This window comes from Seriola dumerili, unplaced genomic scaffold (assembly GCF_002260705.1).
Source record: "Seriola dumerili isolate Sdu_G_001 unplaced genomic scaffold, Sdu_1.0 BDQW01000415.1, whole genome shotgun sequence".
In the NCBI taxonomy this organism is placed as follows: Eukaryota; Metazoa; Chordata; class Actinopteri; order Carangiformes; family Carangidae; genus Seriola; species Seriola dumerili.
Genome location: NW_019174670.1, coordinates 713,276 through 733,236, shown reverse-complemented (window position 1 = coordinate 733,236; position 19,961 = coordinate 713,276). Strand labels below are relative to the sequence as shown.

Below are 19,961 nucleotides of genomic sequence, written 5' to 3'. Positions count from 1 at the left end.
TTATAAGACTGGGCCACCACCTGCACTGAGCTGGATTTATTCTCACTGGTACAAGGTGCCTTTGATTCTTAATGAATTATCATTGTTATAAGTGTTATCCCACAGTTTCATTACAAAAATAACCAAACATCTAAAATCATCTAAAAACATCTAATGACTGATTAATAAATAAACATGATTATAGAATACTTTGTTAAAACACTTTATGTGAAGAAACAAATCATGAAATCATGTTAAGTAAGGCACTGATGGTGTTTATTGCTTATTTATTTAGTATAAATATATATGTTTTTCACCTAATGACAAATGATTAATGGCAGTAAATGGAAACATGTAACTGAACTAACAACAAATTACTGAACCTCTCAAAATAAAAGGAAGAAAAAGGAGAGGTGTCTTGTCATGAGTGGAATCCAGTTAAAAGGCGAGTGGACGAACCAATCCCTGTCAAGTGGGATGCTACTCATTCTTCAGGGATAACCTGACAGGTAGAGAGGTAAATACATGGGAAGGCGTGGCCAAACGCCTGACTGGTCCTGTGTATGTTCAGGTGTCACAGCTGAAGCTCAGAGCACAGGTAGAGAGTTTGTGTAAGACACAATCATGGCCACAAGCTACAGCTCCAGTTTCACCAGCCTCTCTTCACCATCTCCAGCTACATTTATAAAGTTAAACTCTAGATGATGACTGGCTTCCTTCTAACGACACGCTTGACTAACTGCTGTTCATTTCAATCCCCAGCAGACAGAGCGACTGCTTTCAAGGTCTGTAGGAAGGACACAAACACCTCGTTTATCAGCAGCTACAACAGGAATATCAGCTGAGCTCTGTTACCAACGGTCACAAGGTCGATGTTCACCACCTCGACTCATTTAATGACAGCCACAGTGAAAAATTAGATTGAGAGCAAAGTGGGTCAAAATCCAACATTCAGAGCAGAGTCTGGAGTTGAGCACGAGATTCAATGAACTACTGCAGAGAGAGGAGTTCTGACCACTGTAGTTTATTTCTGGAATAAATATACTGATAAATAACATGTAGTGTCAGTGTCTTTAAATTAGAGCTCTCTCATGCCAAAAATATCAGACGTCTCTTTGATTTTTATCTTCATGAGGCTGCTGGGAAAACTTCACAGACAACATGAAGAGGAACGTGAAGGGAGGCAGCAGCAATGGGTTCAGTATATAACTGGTATAACTGACAACAGCAATAGTAACAGTAGGAACAGTAGTAGTATCCTCAGTAAGAAGCAGCAGTGATGCTTATCAGGACTCAAATGTATTATTAGAACCATCAGTATTGATTGTACCAGATGCAAACAACAGTCCAAACCGGTGGTTAGGAACTGGCGGCCTGCGGGCCTAAACTGGCCCGCTAGCAATAATAACTGACATGCCAGATTATTTTGATAATATGATTAAAAAAATAAAAAATAAAATACATCTCTGTCTGAGCAGCAAGAGTTACCTGCAGAATCATTTCCTCTTTAGTGATTTTGCCTAGAAAATAAAAGCGTGAGAAAGTCAGTTTTTTTGTAGCAATGCTCTATTTCAAGCTATTGTGAGTTTTTATTCTGAAAGGAAGTTCCAGTGGTTCTGTGTCTTGAATGACAAACCGCTGACAGAGCAACATACATGTGTGATATGGAGAAAATAACAGAGTTCAGTGAATCAGTCAGTCAGATGTATGATATGAGACTGTGGGAGGACAAGCTCACAAATCAGAGAGACAGAAAGAGAAGAATCACAACTTCCTCTCAGGACTTTCAGAATAAAATCGGAGCAGAAACAGAATGCAGTTGATGAGCAAGATGGTGGATTGTGATTCTTCTCAAAAAAGATTATCATATGATCTTTTTACCATATCCCCCACCCTGTCTGTGACTGTGGGCCACAGCACCACATACGTGAACAGTGACAAAGTCAATTCCAGTTGCATTTTTATCAATATCTTAAATTAGCCTTTGATTGTGTTCTAGCCCATAATCTAATTGATTAGAAGAAAGTTGACTGACTTGCCAACCCTTGGTCTAAACCTACTTTACAGAGCAAGTCAATTTTCATTGCATCAATCAGTTCAGACAGGCCAGTGAAAGAGGTACCTGAGGTACCTGAAGTAGAGCTCAGTGATGTTCCTGTGCAGGGAACAGTTTGACATCATCAGAAAGCCTTTTGTTTGCAATCTAGACTTTCCTATTAATCAGACTGAACTGCCATTTAATTCCACTTCATTTATTCAGTCTAACTAAACACTGTGTGATCAATCAAAGAAATATGATGATTTAACAACAAATCTAGTGTTTCCACCTTGAACTGCAGTGAACCAATGACAGTCTAATAAAAACAGATTCAGACAGCCAGGGTTTCATACGTCACAAACTCAAGGAACCAATCCTGTCAACTTGTGGGGACAGGGGGTGGGGCTAAATAAACCTGAACCCTTGTCAGTACAGAGAGAGAGAGTTAGCATTAGCACAACCGCTAACACTGTGTCAGACACTGCCAGTTACAAGCTAACAAACAACTTAAACAAATTAAAGATGCTAACTGCGCTAACTGTTCTGAGAAGATGCTAACTACACTAACCGTTCTGAGAAGATGCTAACTACACTAACCATTCTGAACAGATGCTAACTGCGCTAACCGTTCTGAACAGATGCTAACTACGCTAACCGCTCTGAAAAGATGCTAACTGTTCTAACCATTCTGAAAAGTTGCTAACTACACTAACTGTTCTGAAAAGATGGTAATTGTTCTAACCATTCTGAAAAGATGCTAACTGCGCCTACTGTTCTGAAAAGTTGCTAACTACACTAACCGTTCTGAAAAGTGGCTAACTACGCTAACCGTTCTGAGAAGATGCTAACTGCGCTAACTGTTCTGATAAGATGTTAACCATTCTGGAAAGATGCTACCTACGTTGACTGTTCTGAAAAGATGCTAACTACGCTAATCGTTCTGAAAAGATGCTTACTGCGCTAGCTGCTCTGAGAAGCTGCTAACTACGCTAACTGTTCTGATACATCTGCTAGTCTCTGATTCTGGCTCTGGCTGTCTCTCTGTTGTTTCCTCCTCTCAGGTTCGTTCAGAAATTAAATTTACTGTCATCAGTATCATCATGGCTTAGTTGAGGCCAGCGCACATTTTCGAATATATAACATAATTGAATAGTTGGAAATAAATTTCGAACAGTATTGAGTTGAATAGCTTGAAATGCCCAGTTTTACTGCCACAGTGAAAAAACACTGAACCTGCCCATGTTTCTGATGCACTGTGTTTCTGGTGAGCTCCTCTGTCTTATTAGTGGGTGAGGTCCGGCAGGACTGCAGGGGAGAACTGAGTGGATGCTAGCAGACGGGCTAACAGGCTGCTGTGGAGGCCATTCATCAGTGTGACCCGACCAGAGACGCCAGCAGAGTTTAATGGAGAGAAGCAGCAGAGTGTGAAAGAGCCGAGAAACTGAGAGGACGATTCTCTCCACAAATAGGTTATCATGAGGAGGGAGGGGGGTCAGTGTAACTCCACCAGCTTCACACCACTCAGACACACAAACAGAGACAAACATCTGTCCTCCGCCCTCCTCCCCCTCTCTTTGGCAGGTAGACAACAAGAGCAAACACACCACGCTCTGCCCAGCATTCACCTCAGGATTAAAGCAGAGTTTTTTTTTATTTTATGTGCTTCATATCCTGGACGCCGCCTCAGATCCTGGTTCTTGTTATTGAGGATAAGCTGCTTATAGGTGTCTTTGTGTCCCACTCACAGGAATAAGCAACATGTTAGCATGGCAACACAGCAATAAACCCCACAGTCAACACCATCAGCTGCTTTCTACCGAACTGTACGGCTGAGTCACACAGATAAAACCAATAATATAATCATCATCTGGAGGCTTTTCACCATCATTAGTAATCACGTCGCTCATTACACTCCACGATCAGAGCTTGTTACTGGCTCTGACTTCCTCTGTGATGCTGACTGCTGTTTTCTTCAGGGATTACTCTGTTCATTTCTCCACCTCACAACATGTCAACATAACAAAAGCTCATCACAAACATGTTTCATATAAACCGGAGAAAAGTTCACATTGAAGCTACTGAAAACTTTAGAAAATAAAAAAACATCTGATTCATTTTAATAGATTAATTTCCTGTTTCATATGTAAATACTGTTACTTCAAATGTTTTCAAAGTCTTTGCTCTATGGCAACATGTGGGTCAAAACTGTGCATAACAACATTATTTCACCTTCATATCCCTGAGTGTGGTTCTTTTAATCCCACTCAACTACAACCACAACAAGGTGAAGTGCTTCTGAGCAAGGCAATGAATCCCATCCACCTGCAGGGCCACTGTTCTGGAGCTGTGACCTCCTCTGACCTCCATACAGAGACCGCAAGGGTAGGGTCAAAACAATGAACCGAATGACACAAAATGAGCTGTCATCTAGTTTGATAATTGAATAATCGATCAGTTCCTTTTTGAAGAAAAAATGCAAAATGCAACAAGTAATGCAACAGCCTGTGGACATCATCTGCTAGTCAGTAATCCTTTATGATCTTTTAATTGTATGTTGGTGGGGGTTCAGGATGTTTTTGTATGTACTTATATAAAACAAACTAAATAAATAAATAAACTTTGTGTTAACTCCCAAACCAGCCCTGATAAAATGAGCAGAGCCAGAACACAGAGGGATTCAGATAATGTTTCAGATAAGTACAGAGCCTGAGAAAAGCTCAGTGTCTCAGAGTTGGTAGCTATAATGGAGCGTATTATTATAAAGAGGAGTGGAGTCTGAACACTGGGCGCTGCCTGTCTCTGCTGCTCAGTGGGTAAATATCAGACTGAGACGTGGAGGGAATCTGGGTTTCTTTGCCCATGATGTCTGACGGTGAAACACACTCATCTATCCTCAGCTGACGACACACAAACTCTGAGGAAGTGACTCTTAATGGTCAAAATGCAAATCAGGATCTTTTCTACTGAAGTCTAAACAAACAGGAACAGGTTTCCACCTCAAAGGAAAAAGATGATCAGTTAATTTTAAATTTAAAAATAGAAACTATGTAGTTTGGTGTTTGAAGGATTAAACTCACTGAACAATGAGACATTTTCTCTGTCTTTGTTGGAATCCACCAGAGATCAACTGACATGTCCAGTTTACATCAGGTCTGAGCTGATCACACAGAACAGGTTTACCTTCCAGTCTTCATACCCGAGAACGGACTCAGCTGCTTTACACATGTTAACATTCCAGTATGTGATATTTCTGATATTGCTCCTGAATTAAAGGACACACACACACACACACACACACACACACACCATGCTATAATAACAGGATATTGATTCCTACATTCAGCAGCAGCCAGCATTGATTTTAAGACTAACCAGACAGGCTTGTCTCTGAACTCCACAGGCAACAAATAAAAGCAGAGCCAAGCCTGAAAATGTGTCTCGCTTCTTTAAACACTCCTCTCCTCCCTGTGAATCTGAGCCATCACCAGACAAAACATGACAACATGAAGAAATCTCTGGTCGTCAGTCCAGAACAGTGGTCCTGGACCTCAGAGTGAAAAGCTGTGACAGCGACAGGCTGCTGCTGCTCACAGTGAATGGGTTCTGGCTCTGCAGCCTGACTCAGACTGACAGAGGGCACTGACATTCAAAAAGACGCCCAGTTTTACCACAGAGGAAAGTTAAGAAACTCAGCTTCTTGCAAATGTCCTCTGACTCGACACGCAGGTCACACTGTGAAACATTACACAGGTATTTAGTGGAATCAACACATGTATAGAAGTTAATTCAACTTAAAATGTCTAGTTTCAACTTTCAGGCTTTAGATCTTAAACGTGAGTTGTTCTGGCTTCCCAGCATGCATTGTCTGAACAGTGTTTCCTATATTCCCATTTCAAATGGATAAAATCTTTGTACTGATTCGCTCAGCAATCTGCTGGGATCATGAGCCTCATGGCCATGGGCTCATGAGCCTGGACTGTACTGAGTCAGAGAGGGTCGTTTGTATTGCTCAGTTCATTATTTGTAACAAAGTATAATTAAAATATTTGCAGGGGAGTACTTTATATATTTTAATACTTAATCCCAATCCATGTAATTAAACAGTTGGTTCAATTTATATCTTAAGTTAACTGAACTTGTTTTCTCAAGTTAGTTTTACATTTTCAAAACTCATGAAACGACATTGAACTAACTATTTAACCTGAGTTAAGCTGAGACCACTGGGCCAGTCAGATTTTCTTTTAATCACCTTTTTCTGAACTGATGCTATTTATTGTGACTGATTTATTTATCTTGCTAATTTATCTTACCTTTTTTAAGCACTTGTGTTTCGAAAAGTGCTCTATAAATTAGATATTATTGTTATTATAATTATCATCAATTTATGTTGTGATGTTGTATCATTCTTTACCATTTTCTTGCATTTCAATTGTATATATTCCGCTGTATAAATAAGGCTTTATTAATAGAAACACACACACCTCATTGTCTATGATGTGTTTAAGTGCTATTTAGGAAAACAATGAATCTACTCAATTGCACCTACAATAACCAACTACGTACACAAACTTATTATTAATATATAATCTTCAATGTAAAGACATCATGTCAACCAGCATGTCAGCTCAGCACCTGCTGCATCAGACACAGACATACACACGTTAATGATCGCGTTAGCCTCGATTAGCTGTTAGCCGCCGCCGGCTAGCTCACAGGTTCCGAGAGACCCAACAGGGACGAGCGGTGGAAGTGACGGAGACCGAACACTTGGACTAATTGAACGGCACCAAACCCCCCCGTGCTGCCCACGACTCGTCCACCACCATGTCAACAAACAGCAGTGTCAGCCGAGGAGTCAAGCGCTAACGCTAGCGTCCCCCGGTGACAACAGCAGCAAGCTAACAAGCGATTACAGAGATCCACTCTCGGGGAAACTAACCAAACAAACCCACTGCCAGGCTCCTACCGCGGCCGGTTATCTCACTCCGGTCGGTGTCGGTGTTAAAAATGTGTTTGTTTCACAAAGAGGCGGTGGATTCTGAGTTTTAATCACTCGACATTTCACAGGAAAAGTCTGACAAACATTAAACTTACCAGCAGCTCCCGTTTCTTCAGCATCTTCCGTGAAATCCCACAGCGGAGCGTTTTTCTCTGACTGAACAGCTTCCACCATATCAGCTCCACCTACGGCAACTACGGCAACACTTCCGGAGACCCTATCAAAATAAAAGCAGGTTCGAAGACTCATGAAGTGTCGGGAACGCTCCTTTTATTATTATAATTTATATTAGTGTAATTACATTTTTATATTCTGTTGAAGTTCACAAAATACACAGAAATAAATCAACGTTATGTGCTGGACAATGTTTGTGTAGTCTGTCCTCTTTCCAGGTCTACAGGTGAAGAGGAGGTCATGTGGTTCCTCACAGGTCATGGTCTTACTATAGTCTATAGTCTATAATATTGTCATCCTGGTTGTCCATATACTGTAAATCTACTGTGTTGCTCTTTTCTGTAAATACCACATCTAATGTATGTGTGTGTCCTGGAAGAGGGATCCCTCCTCTGTTGCTCTTCCTGAGGTTTCTTCCATTTTTCCCATTAAAGGTTGTTTAGGTTTTTTCTGCAGACTGCATACAGTTTATATTTTCTTTTTCCTAAGTTCTTGAAGCAAATTTGTGATTTGTGATATTGGGCTGTATAAATGAAATCTGACTTGATTCAAATCAAAGTTGTACAATGAATTACTAAACCCAAAGGAGGAAAACACCACATATAATCACAGCAAATTGTAAAAGGAAGTTCATTTTGCATTGCAATTGGAGGAATGGGAAAATGAAATAAACAAAAATGGAAAAGTACATCTCTATTTCTCTATCACTCTATTAAGTGATACAGAAAAGGCACTTCACTTATCCCTTACCTCTACATACACCAGAGGATTGTGGGGTGATTTATGATTGGTTAGAAACTAAAACATTTAGTTTAGAAACCTTCTCATGTGGTTATATGATTTTTGTGATTTCTCTTTACCCGACAGTGATGGTGAATTTTGAATTAACTGTATACCTCTGTATGTATTCCTCCACCGTTTACCTTCTTTGCTGCTCTGAACATTATGGAAAGTAAACATGCAAATGGACTTTTATAACTCTTGAATATCTTCAATAGCTTATTTATTCTAATTTAATTAGTATCAGTAACATACCACCCCCCTTCCTTCTGTAGCCCAGTCTGCCCCCCAACAAGCCACACCTCAACACGGCAAATGAAGCAGGAAATAAGTGAGAAGTACAATGTTTGAAGCATCCTATACTCCAACATAGTGTAGCTGAGTTGATGGCAGTGTACTTTGATGTTTTCCACTGCAAGGAACCACTGTAGGGAGTATTTGTATTTTATTTTGAAAACCTCACTTCCTCTTAGGTATCAGACCACTTTCGGCCGGTGGCTCTCCAGATACCAGAAAGTTCCGTTGGCTCAAAACAAAGATCGTGTGTAGTGAAGATGACTTGACTCATTCATATGAAAGAAAACGTGTTTCCTGAAGTTTTAATTTCATTTTCTTTTTAATTTAAATAAGACTCTCATTAAAACAAGATAATTATCTGTGGTGCTGCCAACACGACCCTGCAGCTCTGCAGGTACAATGGGTGCTGTTTATTTGGTCAAGTTTCACTTTTCCAGTGGGGGGATGTATCTGAGTACCTTTACTCTATTACAAATACTCAGTATACATACATTTCATGTAACTTTGTACTTCTACACCACTACATTTCAGAGTGAAAATGTGTTCCTTTTAGTGTACTGCATTTATCTGACAGCTGCTAAAATCTACTGTAGGCACACTGATGGTTAGTTTAATCTATAAGAAAGCATCATATTTTATTAGTTCTATATATGTTTTATATGAAAGACTCTTACTTTGTAAGAAGATGCTGAAGTTGGCAGGATTTTCTACAAAGTAAACATGGTATGTCAGGACATTTGCCACTGTATAGGCCTATGGGACGGTGAGATAACAAAGTGCAAAACAAAGTAATAATATTAAAGAATCTTTGGACCTGACAACTACATATAGTTGTGATTGTTTTTGCAGCAATACCATCTAATGATATTAACTTTCCACCCAACAAAGACAAAGGATAGCCAGTGTATTGATAATAATAATGAAGTACAGAGTTATTCCCCTTTATTCAAATTGGAAAATTACGATCCGACATGGCAGTTCTTACTGTAAATATAAGAAACATATAAAATTAACAAAAAGACAACTAATAATGATAAAAAAGAACAAATACATAAATTAAAAAAAGAACAAATATATAATTTAAGTGAAAGACTTCTTCTGACAGAAAAGTACAGAGTCCTTCATCTTCTCAATTCACGATTTTTGCAGTTCCGCTCAGACCCGGATCCATAACAACAACTCGGCTAATCGGTTAGCTGGTTAGCTTCGTGATTCAGGCTGCTACTTTTGTTTAATATTCACGGTTACCGTCAGTTTACCGCGGCGCGGCGTTTCACCGGTGGCAGAAGAGGACGGCAGCTGATTGGCTGCTGTAGCTGACGAACCGAGGCACGACATGAAGACGGTTAATCTGAGTTCAGGCTGAAGTTTGTTACCGTTAGCGGCAGTTAGCGGCGTCACTGGAACCGAAGGGACGTCGACTACTGTTAGCCTGCTAAAGCTAACATAACAACAACAACAACAACAACAACAACAATAGTCCTGTCAACAGCAACTGAGGCCACTTCATCAGCCGGTAACATTACATTTACAATGTATTTTAATTGTTCTAACTCAGACAACAGTGGTGTGGGTGTTAGTTTAGCTTGCATGCTAAGTTAGCGCTGTCAGACTGTTGTTTGTGGAGCTGAATCATGTGAATCATGTGACCGCTCCTTCAGGTACTGCACCAGCTGATGTGGAGGTTTGCTCCACACCTGCTTTATTCTGAGTCTTACACCAGATGTGTAATCCAGATGTTTGACAACAGTACAGGCACAAACATGTCAGAAAACTAGGATTTAAGATAGTTGTGTAGCTAGACGGAGAACCAGGGAGAGATGGAAGCTAATCCCACCTCTTGGTGGTGGAGTTGATCTCCTGTTAACGCTCAATATTAAACACACAGTCAAACTAAGCTCTGATCTCATTCTGTCTGTGGGTCTGTTGCTTTAGCCTTTATTTCCATTGTGGGAGAAGCTTCATGCTACAGCAGAGGCTGCACCCTTGAGTTATTTACTCTTCCGTTGCTGTAAGTTTCTCAGGCTCACGCTTCTAGCTCACCTCAAGAGCAGGAACTCAGCCCCCTGTAACCTGGTTCCTCCCGTAACCTGAACTGAGCTCAACAATTAGTTTATTAACTGATGAATCATTGCACAGAACAACTATCAGCAGCTATTTTATTAATCAGTTAGTGAAGGATTCAGGGTTTCCCTCCTTTGTCATTTATTCTTTGTAATCTAACTACTTTTGGGTTTTTGGACTTTGGTTTGAGCAATTCATGACACATGAACGAGGCATCTTCGGCTTTGCAAAGTTGTGACTTCTTTGACAGTTTGTGATTTTTCATTAATTGGAAATAATCTTTAGTTGCAGCTTTGAAGAATCTTTTGAGGCTTTGGTAGAAGCCCATTCCTTGTGTTCCCACTGTCATTTACAAACCACTGTAATTTACAAGTCATATACTGAGATATTGTTCATTATAAATGTGACAGCAGGACCAACTGTAGTGTGTCATTAGGGCTGCAATCTTTTACTGATTTTTTGGTTAGTTGATCAATAGGAAATAAATTGGCAACTAATCGTTTAAGTAATTTTTAAGTTCTCTGGTTCTGTCTTCTCCAGTGTCTCAGCTTTTCTGCTTTGCTCTGTTTCATGCAGTCACTCAGCACTTTATTAGGAACACCTGTACACCTGCCAATCACGTGGCAGCAGTGCAGTGCATAAAATCCTGCAGATACACGTCAGAAGCTTCAGTCAATTGGGAGAAACGTGATCTCAGTGACTGAGTGATTGTAGGGAAATCTCTCATCTCTTGAAGAGAGTCTCAAAGTGAAATCAGAGGAAACAAAAGCAGAGCCAGAGACAGTGGGTTTGGTTTCGTTCCTGCAGTGGAAAAACTTTGAGAGTCTCTGTGCTGATTTCTTTTAAATTGCTCCTGTGAGAACCTGAAAATAATTTGAAATTTTTTTTTTCCCACAGTCGTTCGTTGAGGCGTGATGGGAAATCAGCTGGCTGGCATCGCCCCCTCTCAGATCCTGTCTGTGGACAGTTACTTCTCAGACATCCATGACCATGAGTACGATAAGAGCCTGGGCAGCACTCGCTTCTTCAAGGTGGCCCGGGCTAAACACCGGGAGGGCCTGGTGGTGGTCAAAGTCTTCGCCATCCAGGACCCCTCGCTGCCTCTGACCAGCTACAAGCAGGAGCTGGAGGAGCTGAAGATCCGGCTGCACTCCTGCCAGAACTGCCTTCCCTTCCAGAAAACCTCCCTGACGGAGAAAGCTGCGATCCTGTTCCGCCAGTACGTCCGGGACAATCTGTACGACCGTATCAGCACCCGGCCGTTCCTCAACAACGTGGAGAAACGCTGGCTCGCCTTCCAGATCCTCAACGCCGTTGACCAGGCGCACAAAGCTGGCGTCCGCCACGGGGACATTAAGACAGAGAATGTGATGGTGACCAGCTGGAACTGGGTGCTGCTCACTGACTTTGCCAGCTTCAAGCCCACGTACCTGCCGGAGGACAACCCCGCAGACTTCAACTACTTCTTCGACACGTCCAGACGGAGGACGTGCTACATCGCACCAGAGAGGTTTGTGGATGGAAGTATGTTTACCACAGAGAGCGACCAGAACACGCCGCTGGTGGACCTGACCAATAACAACCAGAGGAGCAGAGGGGAGCTCAAACAGGCCATGGACATCTTCTCTGCAGGTAGAGCATGACGGGCCAAGATCACATGACTCGGTCCTCTCGTGACCCTTTGTTGCATAGTTCAGTGGGTTATAATCAGGTTCAGTATCTCAAACAAATCATCAGATTTCCGACCCCCAGGTTTTGAACCACTGGCTTTATAATAAGGAAGTCAGTTCAGTTTATAGTTTATAATGTGCAAAATCACAACAGGATGTATTAAAGCTCCATATATGGAGCTTTAATAAATTTTCAGCAGCAGCAGCTGTAAATATATTTAATCTGTTTCTTAGTTTTGACCCAGACTGTGTCTTCTTTGTGTCCATGTGTCTTCAGGCTGTGTGATAGCTGAGCTGTTCACTGAGGGCGTCCCACTCTTCGATCTGTCCCAGCTGCTGGCGTATCGTAAAGGACATTTCCAGACGGAGCAGGTCCTCATGAAGATCGAGGACCGGAGCATCCGAGAGCTGGTAACAGTTTTGTCCGCGGCAGGACTTGTGGTGTTTCTGGCTATCAAACAGGAACGTCATGGAACATAAGACAATAAACATTTAAGAGCCACGCAGCAATAGAATGTTAAATGAAAAAATGCTATAACATTAACCAAATATAATGACAGGAGGTTTGAAGTCCACTCTTCAGCTCACAGTGGTTCTTTGCTCTCAGTGGTTTGGAGGGAAATGGGTGTGGTTATATCACTTCCTGGGTGTGGTCAGTAGGATGACAGGTGATTTTCAAGTGAGGCAGGTGTTAACCTTGTGATTTAGCAGAGAGACAGTCAGTCAGTCAGTCTCTTCAGTACAACAGGGAATGTTCTCTCACATGTAAAGAAATATGTGTTGCTGAACCCTGACAGGAAACCAGCAGTCACATGGTGATTACAGCACAAACAACCTGATTGTGTGATCCCTCAGGTGGCTCAGATGGTGCAGCGGGAGCCTGAGAAGCGTCTGATGGCGGAGGAGTACCTGAAGCAGCAGAGAGGCAAAGCCTTCCCTGACATCTTCTACACCTTCCTGCAGCCGTACATGGCTCAGTTCGCCAAAGAGACCTTCCAGTCAGCTGATGAGCGAGTGCTCGTCATCCGAAAAGACCTCGACAACATCCTGCACAACCTGCGAGGAGGTGAGAGCCGGTCTCAACATTGTATTGGTTACACAGTGAAATACCTTCAACCTCGTCACAAAAGCTGCTTTCCTTTCAGGCTCCTCCTCCTCGTCTTCATCTCAGGAAAGCAGCGAGCGCGTGCTGAGCTCCAGGGAGGAGCAGGGCCTCATCGTCCTGGTGTCCGTCATCACCTCCTGCCTGCAGACGCTGCACTCCTGTGACTCCAAACTGGCCGCCTTGGAGCTCGTCCTGCACCTGGCTCCCCGGCTCGGCGTCGACATCCTGCTGGACCGCATCACGCCCTACCTGCTGCACTTCTGTAACGACCCCATGCCCCGCGTGCGCGCTCAGGCCGTGAGAACTCTGGCCAAAGTGCTGGCGCTGGTGAAGGAGGTGCCGAGGAACGACGTCAACATCTACCCAGAGTACATCCTGCCAGGCATCGCCCACCTCGCTCAGGACGACGCCACCATCGTCAGGCTTGCGTACGCAGGTCTGTGGTCAGCAGCTCTGGAATAAAGTGTTTTCTTTTACAGGAAGTCTTGTTCAAACCCACAGCTGTTTGTACCGTTCTTCATTCTTGTCTGTTGAATTCAGAGAACATAGCTCATCTGGCAGAGAGCGCGCTGAGGTTCTTGGAGCTGGTTCAGGAAAACAACGTGAACACAGAGCAGGACCTGAGCGGGGAGGACACGGAGGAAACACTTCACCCCAACGAAAACTACGACTCAGGTACAGAAACACACCAGCTGACCTCCTGCTCCCGGTTTTAAACGTGATCTGTTTGTCCCCAGGGGGCAATTTAAAAGGCACATAGAGCAGATATTAAATAAACACAGAAATACACAACAAGTGTGAGACAACTGTACAAATTAGGAAAAGAAAGGAAGTGGTACCAAACAAATCCTAAACTATATGTTACTATAGTAAGACAACATGGGAAAAACCATCACTGGTGCAATAAATACTGTACACAATATATATATATATATATATATATATATATATATAACACATATATACGAATAAATAAGAGCGTGACAGTCCTGTGTGTTTATGTTCAGAGCTGCAGGCGCTGCATGAGATGGTGCAGCAGAAAGTGGTGACGCTGCTGAGCGACTCGGAGAACATCGTCAAACAGTCGCTGATGGAGAACGGCATCACGCGTCTCTGCGTCTTCTTCGGCCGACAGAAAGCCAACGACGTTCTACTGTCTCACATGATCACCTTCCTCAACGACAAGAACGACTGGCACCTGCGCGGAGCGTTCTTCGACAGCATCGTGGGTAAGACGCCTCTGAGTCTTCACACGCGCCAGATAGACCAGGTTTTTTAGAGAGAGCTCCATCAGTTGTTTCTCTGCGGAGACAGGTTTTCACCTCAGAACTTTAAGATGTTTTTATTTCTCCATGCCGGCGACAGTCACAGCCGGCAGCCATTTTGTTTTCAGGTTGTCCGTCCGTCTCACTCTCATAGACACGATATCTTAGAAACGTGACAGAACGTCCTCAAATTTGGCACAAACATTCACTTGAACTCTGGTTAGATTTTGATGGTCAAAGGTCAAGGTCATGGTGACCTCACAAAACACACAAATGGTTCATATTTTCTATGACTCTGGATAAACAGGGATGTAACCTGAAGCTCGTCTGAGTGGCAGAGGGATACGACCACGAGGAGGTGATTCTAGTTTCTCTGAACCTTAGAGATGCTTTTTGAACGTGTCGCCATGTGTGAGAATCACAGTTTTTAATTATCAGCTGATGGAAGGAGAAGTGATCTGTCCTCTCTCTCTCTCTCTCTCTCTCGCTCTCTCTGCTGTGGAACTGGAGGTGTGGCGGCATACGTAGGCTGGCAGAGCTCGTCCATCCTGAAGCCTCTCCTGCAGCAGGGTCTGAGCGACACCGAGGAGTTTGTCATCTACAAAGCTCTCAACTCTCTCACCTGCATGTGTCAGCTGGGCCTGCTGCAGAAACCTCATATCTACGAGTTTGTTAGTGATATTGGTAAGAACCGGGGGGCGGGGGCACACCAAGGGGCCACGACATGTCACAGACCTTTCTTCTTTAATTTGTCCTTCCTGCTTGCTGTAGCTCCGTTCCTGTGTCACCCCAACCTGTGGATCCGTTACGGGGCGGTGGGCTTCATCACCGTGGTCGCTCAGCACCTCAACGTGGCCGACGTCTACTGCAAACTGATGCCCCACCTCAACCCCTTCATCACCCAGCCCATCATCCAGGTGAGTCACATCATCATCCAGCCCTCATCTCACCTCTAGGTCCTGCCACGTCATCCTCCTCTTCACACACCTGTCCCCCCTCCCCCCTCTGTCTCTCCTCAGATCGATAAGGAGCTGGTGCTGCTGAGCGTCCTGAAGGAGCCGGTGAGTCGCTCCATCTTCGACTACGCCCTGCGCTCCAAAGACATCGCCAGCCTCTTTCGACACCTGCTGCTGCGGCAGAAGAAGCGCGCTGGATCTATCCCAGAATGCCCCACTCCCGAGGACCCGGCCATCGCTCAGCTCCTCAAGAAGCTGCTCTCACAGGTTAGAACAACACGCTGTTCATCACATGTGATGGATTTTAATGAGGCAGGGAAAATTTTTGTTTCAACTGAAGTCAAAACCAAACTTAAAGCTCCTTCCAGTTTAAAGGTCTCTGTCCATGTGTTGTTTGATTATAGATCAGGTCTAAGTTCTATATTTTATGTCACAACAAAGCAGTCACCAAGCCCCGCCCACCTGGACTCTCCGTCCAAACCTTGCAGGATTTGGTTTCTCTGAGTGTTTTACCTGAAATCTGCTTTATTTTTATTGGATCACTCAGAAAACTGTTGTTACTAAAGCTCCAGAGAAGAAGCCTGAGAGAGGAGATGGTTTTGTATCTTCTTATGGATCAACACTTCAAATAAAACACAGAAGAAGAAGAAACATGAAGCTTTAAACCTGCTCTAATAAATACTTCAGTTCTCTGAAGAACTTTCAGCCCCTTTAGTTTTGGTTTTCAGACACATGCACTGCGTCATCGGCTTCAGTCCCATACTACAGACTGAGATCACTGTCTGCTGGTATATTATAGTGACTCTACATGAAACTAAAATAGATTTTGTTGCAAGTTACTCTTTTAAAATCAGGCTGAACCAATCGGAGAGGAAGGTGGTTTTTTAGGAAAGATTAAACATTGGAACAAGTTTTCATGTGTTTCACTTACGATCAAGGAGCAGCCTCTAGTGTCTAATCAGAGGGAAGCGACTGATGGTGCAGCTGGCAGTCTGTTCATGAACACAGGTCAACATTCCAGCAGGTCTGTTCACTGATGCCACCCGGAGCTGTAGTTTTTTCGGGTCTCAGTGAGTTTATCAGCGGCAGAGAGAATATGACAGAGTCCTTTCACTAAACCAACCACTGAGGTTTTCTTCCAAGTTCTCACAAGTTCTCTTTCTAATGACTTCTCTAAACATGTAGTGACACATGCTGATGGATCTGTTCACTTCTCAAGAAAAACACCCCAAATCAAACATTTCCTGTTTATCTAAGATTCAAAGTAAGTGTTTGTTGGACCAACACCAACATGGATGTCTAACCTCCCGGTTAAAGGCCCAGCTCACCCCAAGTGTCTTTGAAATTTCACATAGAAACTAGTTCCAGATAAAAAAACATCATGGAAACATTTCCAGTGAAATTAACCGTTTGAAATAGATTTTCTGTTTGATTTGACAGTTCACAGAAATAAACAGGTTGTTACCAGAGTCAAAGCAGGGACATGTGATTGTCCTCAAACTCACAATAACGAGGAGTAGAGTAGATGTTATACATCATGTTATACACAGTGACACCTCCGCTGCTGTATTGTAGAAACACTGTGTGTGTGTGTGTGTGTGTGTGTGTGGATCATACTGTGATCCCCACTGAACACTGAACCAGAGGGGGCAGTGAAACACAGCTTTTCAGCCTGGTGTTTAACAGACAGCACACATGAGCACATTCACACAGTGTTGGAAATCTGTAGCTGCGTGTGTGTGTGCGTGCACGTGTGTGTGTGTGTGCGTGCGCAGACAGCCTCCATGCTGTTTTGCTTCGTCCTGCAGGATCCCACTCAGACTCATAGTTTTTCCCCAGAATCGCTTTCATTAAATGAAGGTTCAAGGTTTTTGGATTCTTTGAGGGACTTCTTCAGAATTAAACCAAAAGCGCCAAAAGTTTCTGTAGAACTTCTGAAACAAGAGTCATGCACCCTGAAGGCACTTCCACCAAACTCAGACGTTTCATCATAGTTTTTACAGTGTGTGTTACATTGTTGATGCAGAGTTTCATAAACACATGCTGCCTTAAAAAGTTCCAACTGAATCCAGATTAAACAGACAGTCCCTCACACTGGGGGCGGAGCTTTTAGATGAAGGTTCATTTTTGAAAAAGCTCCATGTGGAAAACAGATTCAACGTGTGAGGCTTTTTATACTTAATGTTCTGAGGAAAACCCACATTTGTGTGAAACAGCATTCAGAGACCAGAGAGAACATCAGCTTCATTCACACGTGGAACTCATATCACATTTATTTGCACATTTGATACAGATTAAGTTTTTTTTTCAAAAGTCTGTAGAGAAGTCAAACGTGCTGTCAGATTAAAGTAGCTCCCAGTGTTTGAAGTCTGACCGATCAGATCAGATCTTAGACTCTGTCACACACTGCATCAGTTTTTTCTGCTTCCCGTTTCCTGTCAGTCACCAGGTCCTCTGACACCGTCACTCCTCCAGCAGGTGATGTCTGTACAAACACAAAGGCAGAGCTTTAAACGCTGCTCACTGGTTTACTGATGGGAACACACAACACTGTATTTAAACATTTGATTTCCAGAACACTTTCATATCAGTATTTGTTGACAGGATCAGAGAAAAGCTCTGACACTGATGGAACAGAGAGGTGGAGGCAGGAAATGTGGAGCCAAATCCCAGATTTGCTCCACTGATCGCTGGATTAGATCTGGACTGATCCTGGGAGTCCAATATGACTTTTATAGAGTTAAAAAATCAGATAACACTGTACCTGAGTTTTATCAGGGTTTAATTCACGACCATGAGCAGCAGCATCCCTGGTTCAAGTCCATCTGAGGCTTTATTCATTACATCTTAATGTACAGTCCATCAATTGGATCACTCAGAAATCAGTGAGCACTTCAACACTTCAAATAAAACACAGAAGAAGATGAAACATTAATTTCTCCGTAACAAAAATATGAGTCACATTGAACCAGTTCTCAACCGGAGGAATTTCTGTTTTCACCCATTTTCTTTTTTTCCCACTTCCAATTAAAAAGATATTAAACACATTGATTTTCAAAGCCCTTAACAGTATTCAGTCTCTCACCCAAATACAGAGACTCAAAGCAGAAACAGATATTTTCAGTACCTCCTCCATAATCTCATAATTCATTTTTGCCCAATATTGTTTATCCCAGAAAAACATGTTAATGACTGTAGTGCTCCTCAGGATCAGATGGAGAGCAGCAGAGGAGCTTTATATGAAACTTATGGAGCATCTCCATGTTTCTATAAACCAGGAAGTTTATTTTCATGTAAACCATGGGGTGGAGTACACGTCCTTCAACTCAGTATTAATGAAGGAAATGAAAGTCCTGTGATCATGAACAGAGCTGAGGCTGAAGGAAGACCAGTCCATCACCTAGTTTCCTGTCTCGGTCTCCTCTGTCTGCATCCAGACCTGTGTTCACTGCTTCCTGTCTCCTGTCCTCTGCTGCTCAGGGGATGACGGAGGCGGAGGAGGACAAGCTGCTGGCGCTCAAAGACTTCATGCTGAAATCCAACAAGGCCAAAGCCAACATGGGCGAGCAGAGCCACCTGGGAGAGGCAGCCCAGACCGGCGTCATCGACCTCGCCTTGCTCGGCATCACGGGCCGCCAAGTCGACCTGGTCAAACCCAAGCCAGAGGCCGAGGACAAGAGAGGTACACTCACACACAGTTTACCACAATAAAAGCCTTGTATATTTATTACTTATATACAGTTCAGTCTTTTCATCAGCTGATGGTGTTTATGACTTGATAAGGTTTTTGTGTTTGGAAAAGCTGAAACAATCAGCTGAATTATTAATCAGTTCATCAGCTGGATGAATTGATCAGAATGTAGAAACATTTCATCTATTTCCTACTCTACTTTGCTTCACTCAGTTTTTCATATCTTTAGAGTCATCTGCCTCAGTGATGTAGTGTAGGTTCAAAAATAAAGACAATGGAAAGATGCACAACCATAAACATTTGCAGAGTCAGCATTTACACAGTTAGTTTGAGCTGCACAGAGAACATTAAAATAATAAAAGTAAGACAATGTATAAAATAATGAAAAACACAATGAAAGCAGAGTAATTATACAGAAACATAAACAAACTGACAAGAACAAGAAAACAACAAGGAGCAAATACACAGGTATCATCATGACAGTGAACTAAAAGGTTAGAGAGTCCAAGAAAAATGTGTCTTTAGATTTAAAAATGGAGTTCATCTGGTTTCTAATGGAAACTGGTTCCATCATTTTAGAGCAGCAACCGCGGAGACATCAGCTTTTAGTTTCAGTGGTGACCATGGGACAGACGGAGAGAGCAGAGTCTTCATCATCGTATTTACACCACTAGAACACAATGAGTAAAATGTTAAAGCAGCAGAGATGAGTGATGCCAAACAGAGTCAACAGCATGAGAAGAAATCCAGACGGTTCAGACTCTTGAGTCTCAGGGAAAGGTTTATCAGGATCTGAACATCTGGATCTGGATCATTCAAAACCTGCTGATCCACTAACACCCAGAACAAATGTGGGGTTTTGTGTAACGGCAAACTGTTGTTTTTACTTCAAATACATTTTGAATTAGACTGAAGTGTTTCATATGTTAATGAGTATCAGATT

The 19,961-nt window shown here is 42.7% G+C and overlaps 2 protein-coding genes across 3 annotated transcripts in view; one reads left to right on the top strand and one right to left on the bottom strand.

Moving 5' to 3' along the window:
• The window catches only part of atp2c1 (ATPase secretory pathway Ca2+ transporting 1), a 32,250-nt gene extending 25,055 nt beyond the window's left edge, over nucleotides 1-7,195 (bottom strand). The window contains exon 1 of the mRNA XM_022761522.1: nucleotides 7,112-7,195. Within this exon, the coding sequence (XP_022617243.1) occupies nucleotides 7,112-7,135 (24 nt within the window). The 5' untranslated portion in view covers nucleotides 7,136-7,195. The remainder of the gene's footprint in view (nucleotides 1-7,111) is intronic.
• Nucleotides 7,196-9,421: 2,226 nt separating this feature from the next.
• Nucleotides 9,422-19,961, top strand: part of pik3r4 (phosphoinositide-3-kinase regulatory subunit 4) — an 18,954-nt gene continuing 8,414 nt past the window's right edge. For both annotated transcript variants that reach the window (XM_022761539.1, XM_022761538.1), the window contains exons 1-11: nucleotides 9,422-9,783; nucleotides 11,229-11,963; nucleotides 12,279-12,412; nucleotides 12,857-13,067; nucleotides 13,147-13,542; nucleotides 13,647-13,781; nucleotides 14,114-14,335; nucleotides 14,882-15,055; nucleotides 15,143-15,288; nucleotides 15,391-15,594; nucleotides 18,808-19,009. In XM_022761539.1, coding sequence (XP_022617260.1) covers nucleotides 11,246-11,963; nucleotides 12,279-12,412; nucleotides 12,857-13,067; nucleotides 13,147-13,542; nucleotides 13,647-13,781; nucleotides 14,114-14,335; nucleotides 14,882-15,055; nucleotides 15,143-15,288; nucleotides 15,391-15,594; nucleotides 18,808-19,009 — 2,542 coding nt within the window. In that variant the 5' untranslated portion in view covers nucleotides 9,422-9,783; nucleotides 11,229-11,245. The remainder of the gene's footprint in view (nucleotides 9,784-11,228; nucleotides 11,964-12,278; nucleotides 12,413-12,856; nucleotides 13,068-13,146; nucleotides 13,543-13,646; nucleotides 13,782-14,113; nucleotides 14,336-14,881; nucleotides 15,056-15,142; nucleotides 15,289-15,390; nucleotides 15,595-18,807; nucleotides 19,010-19,961) is intronic.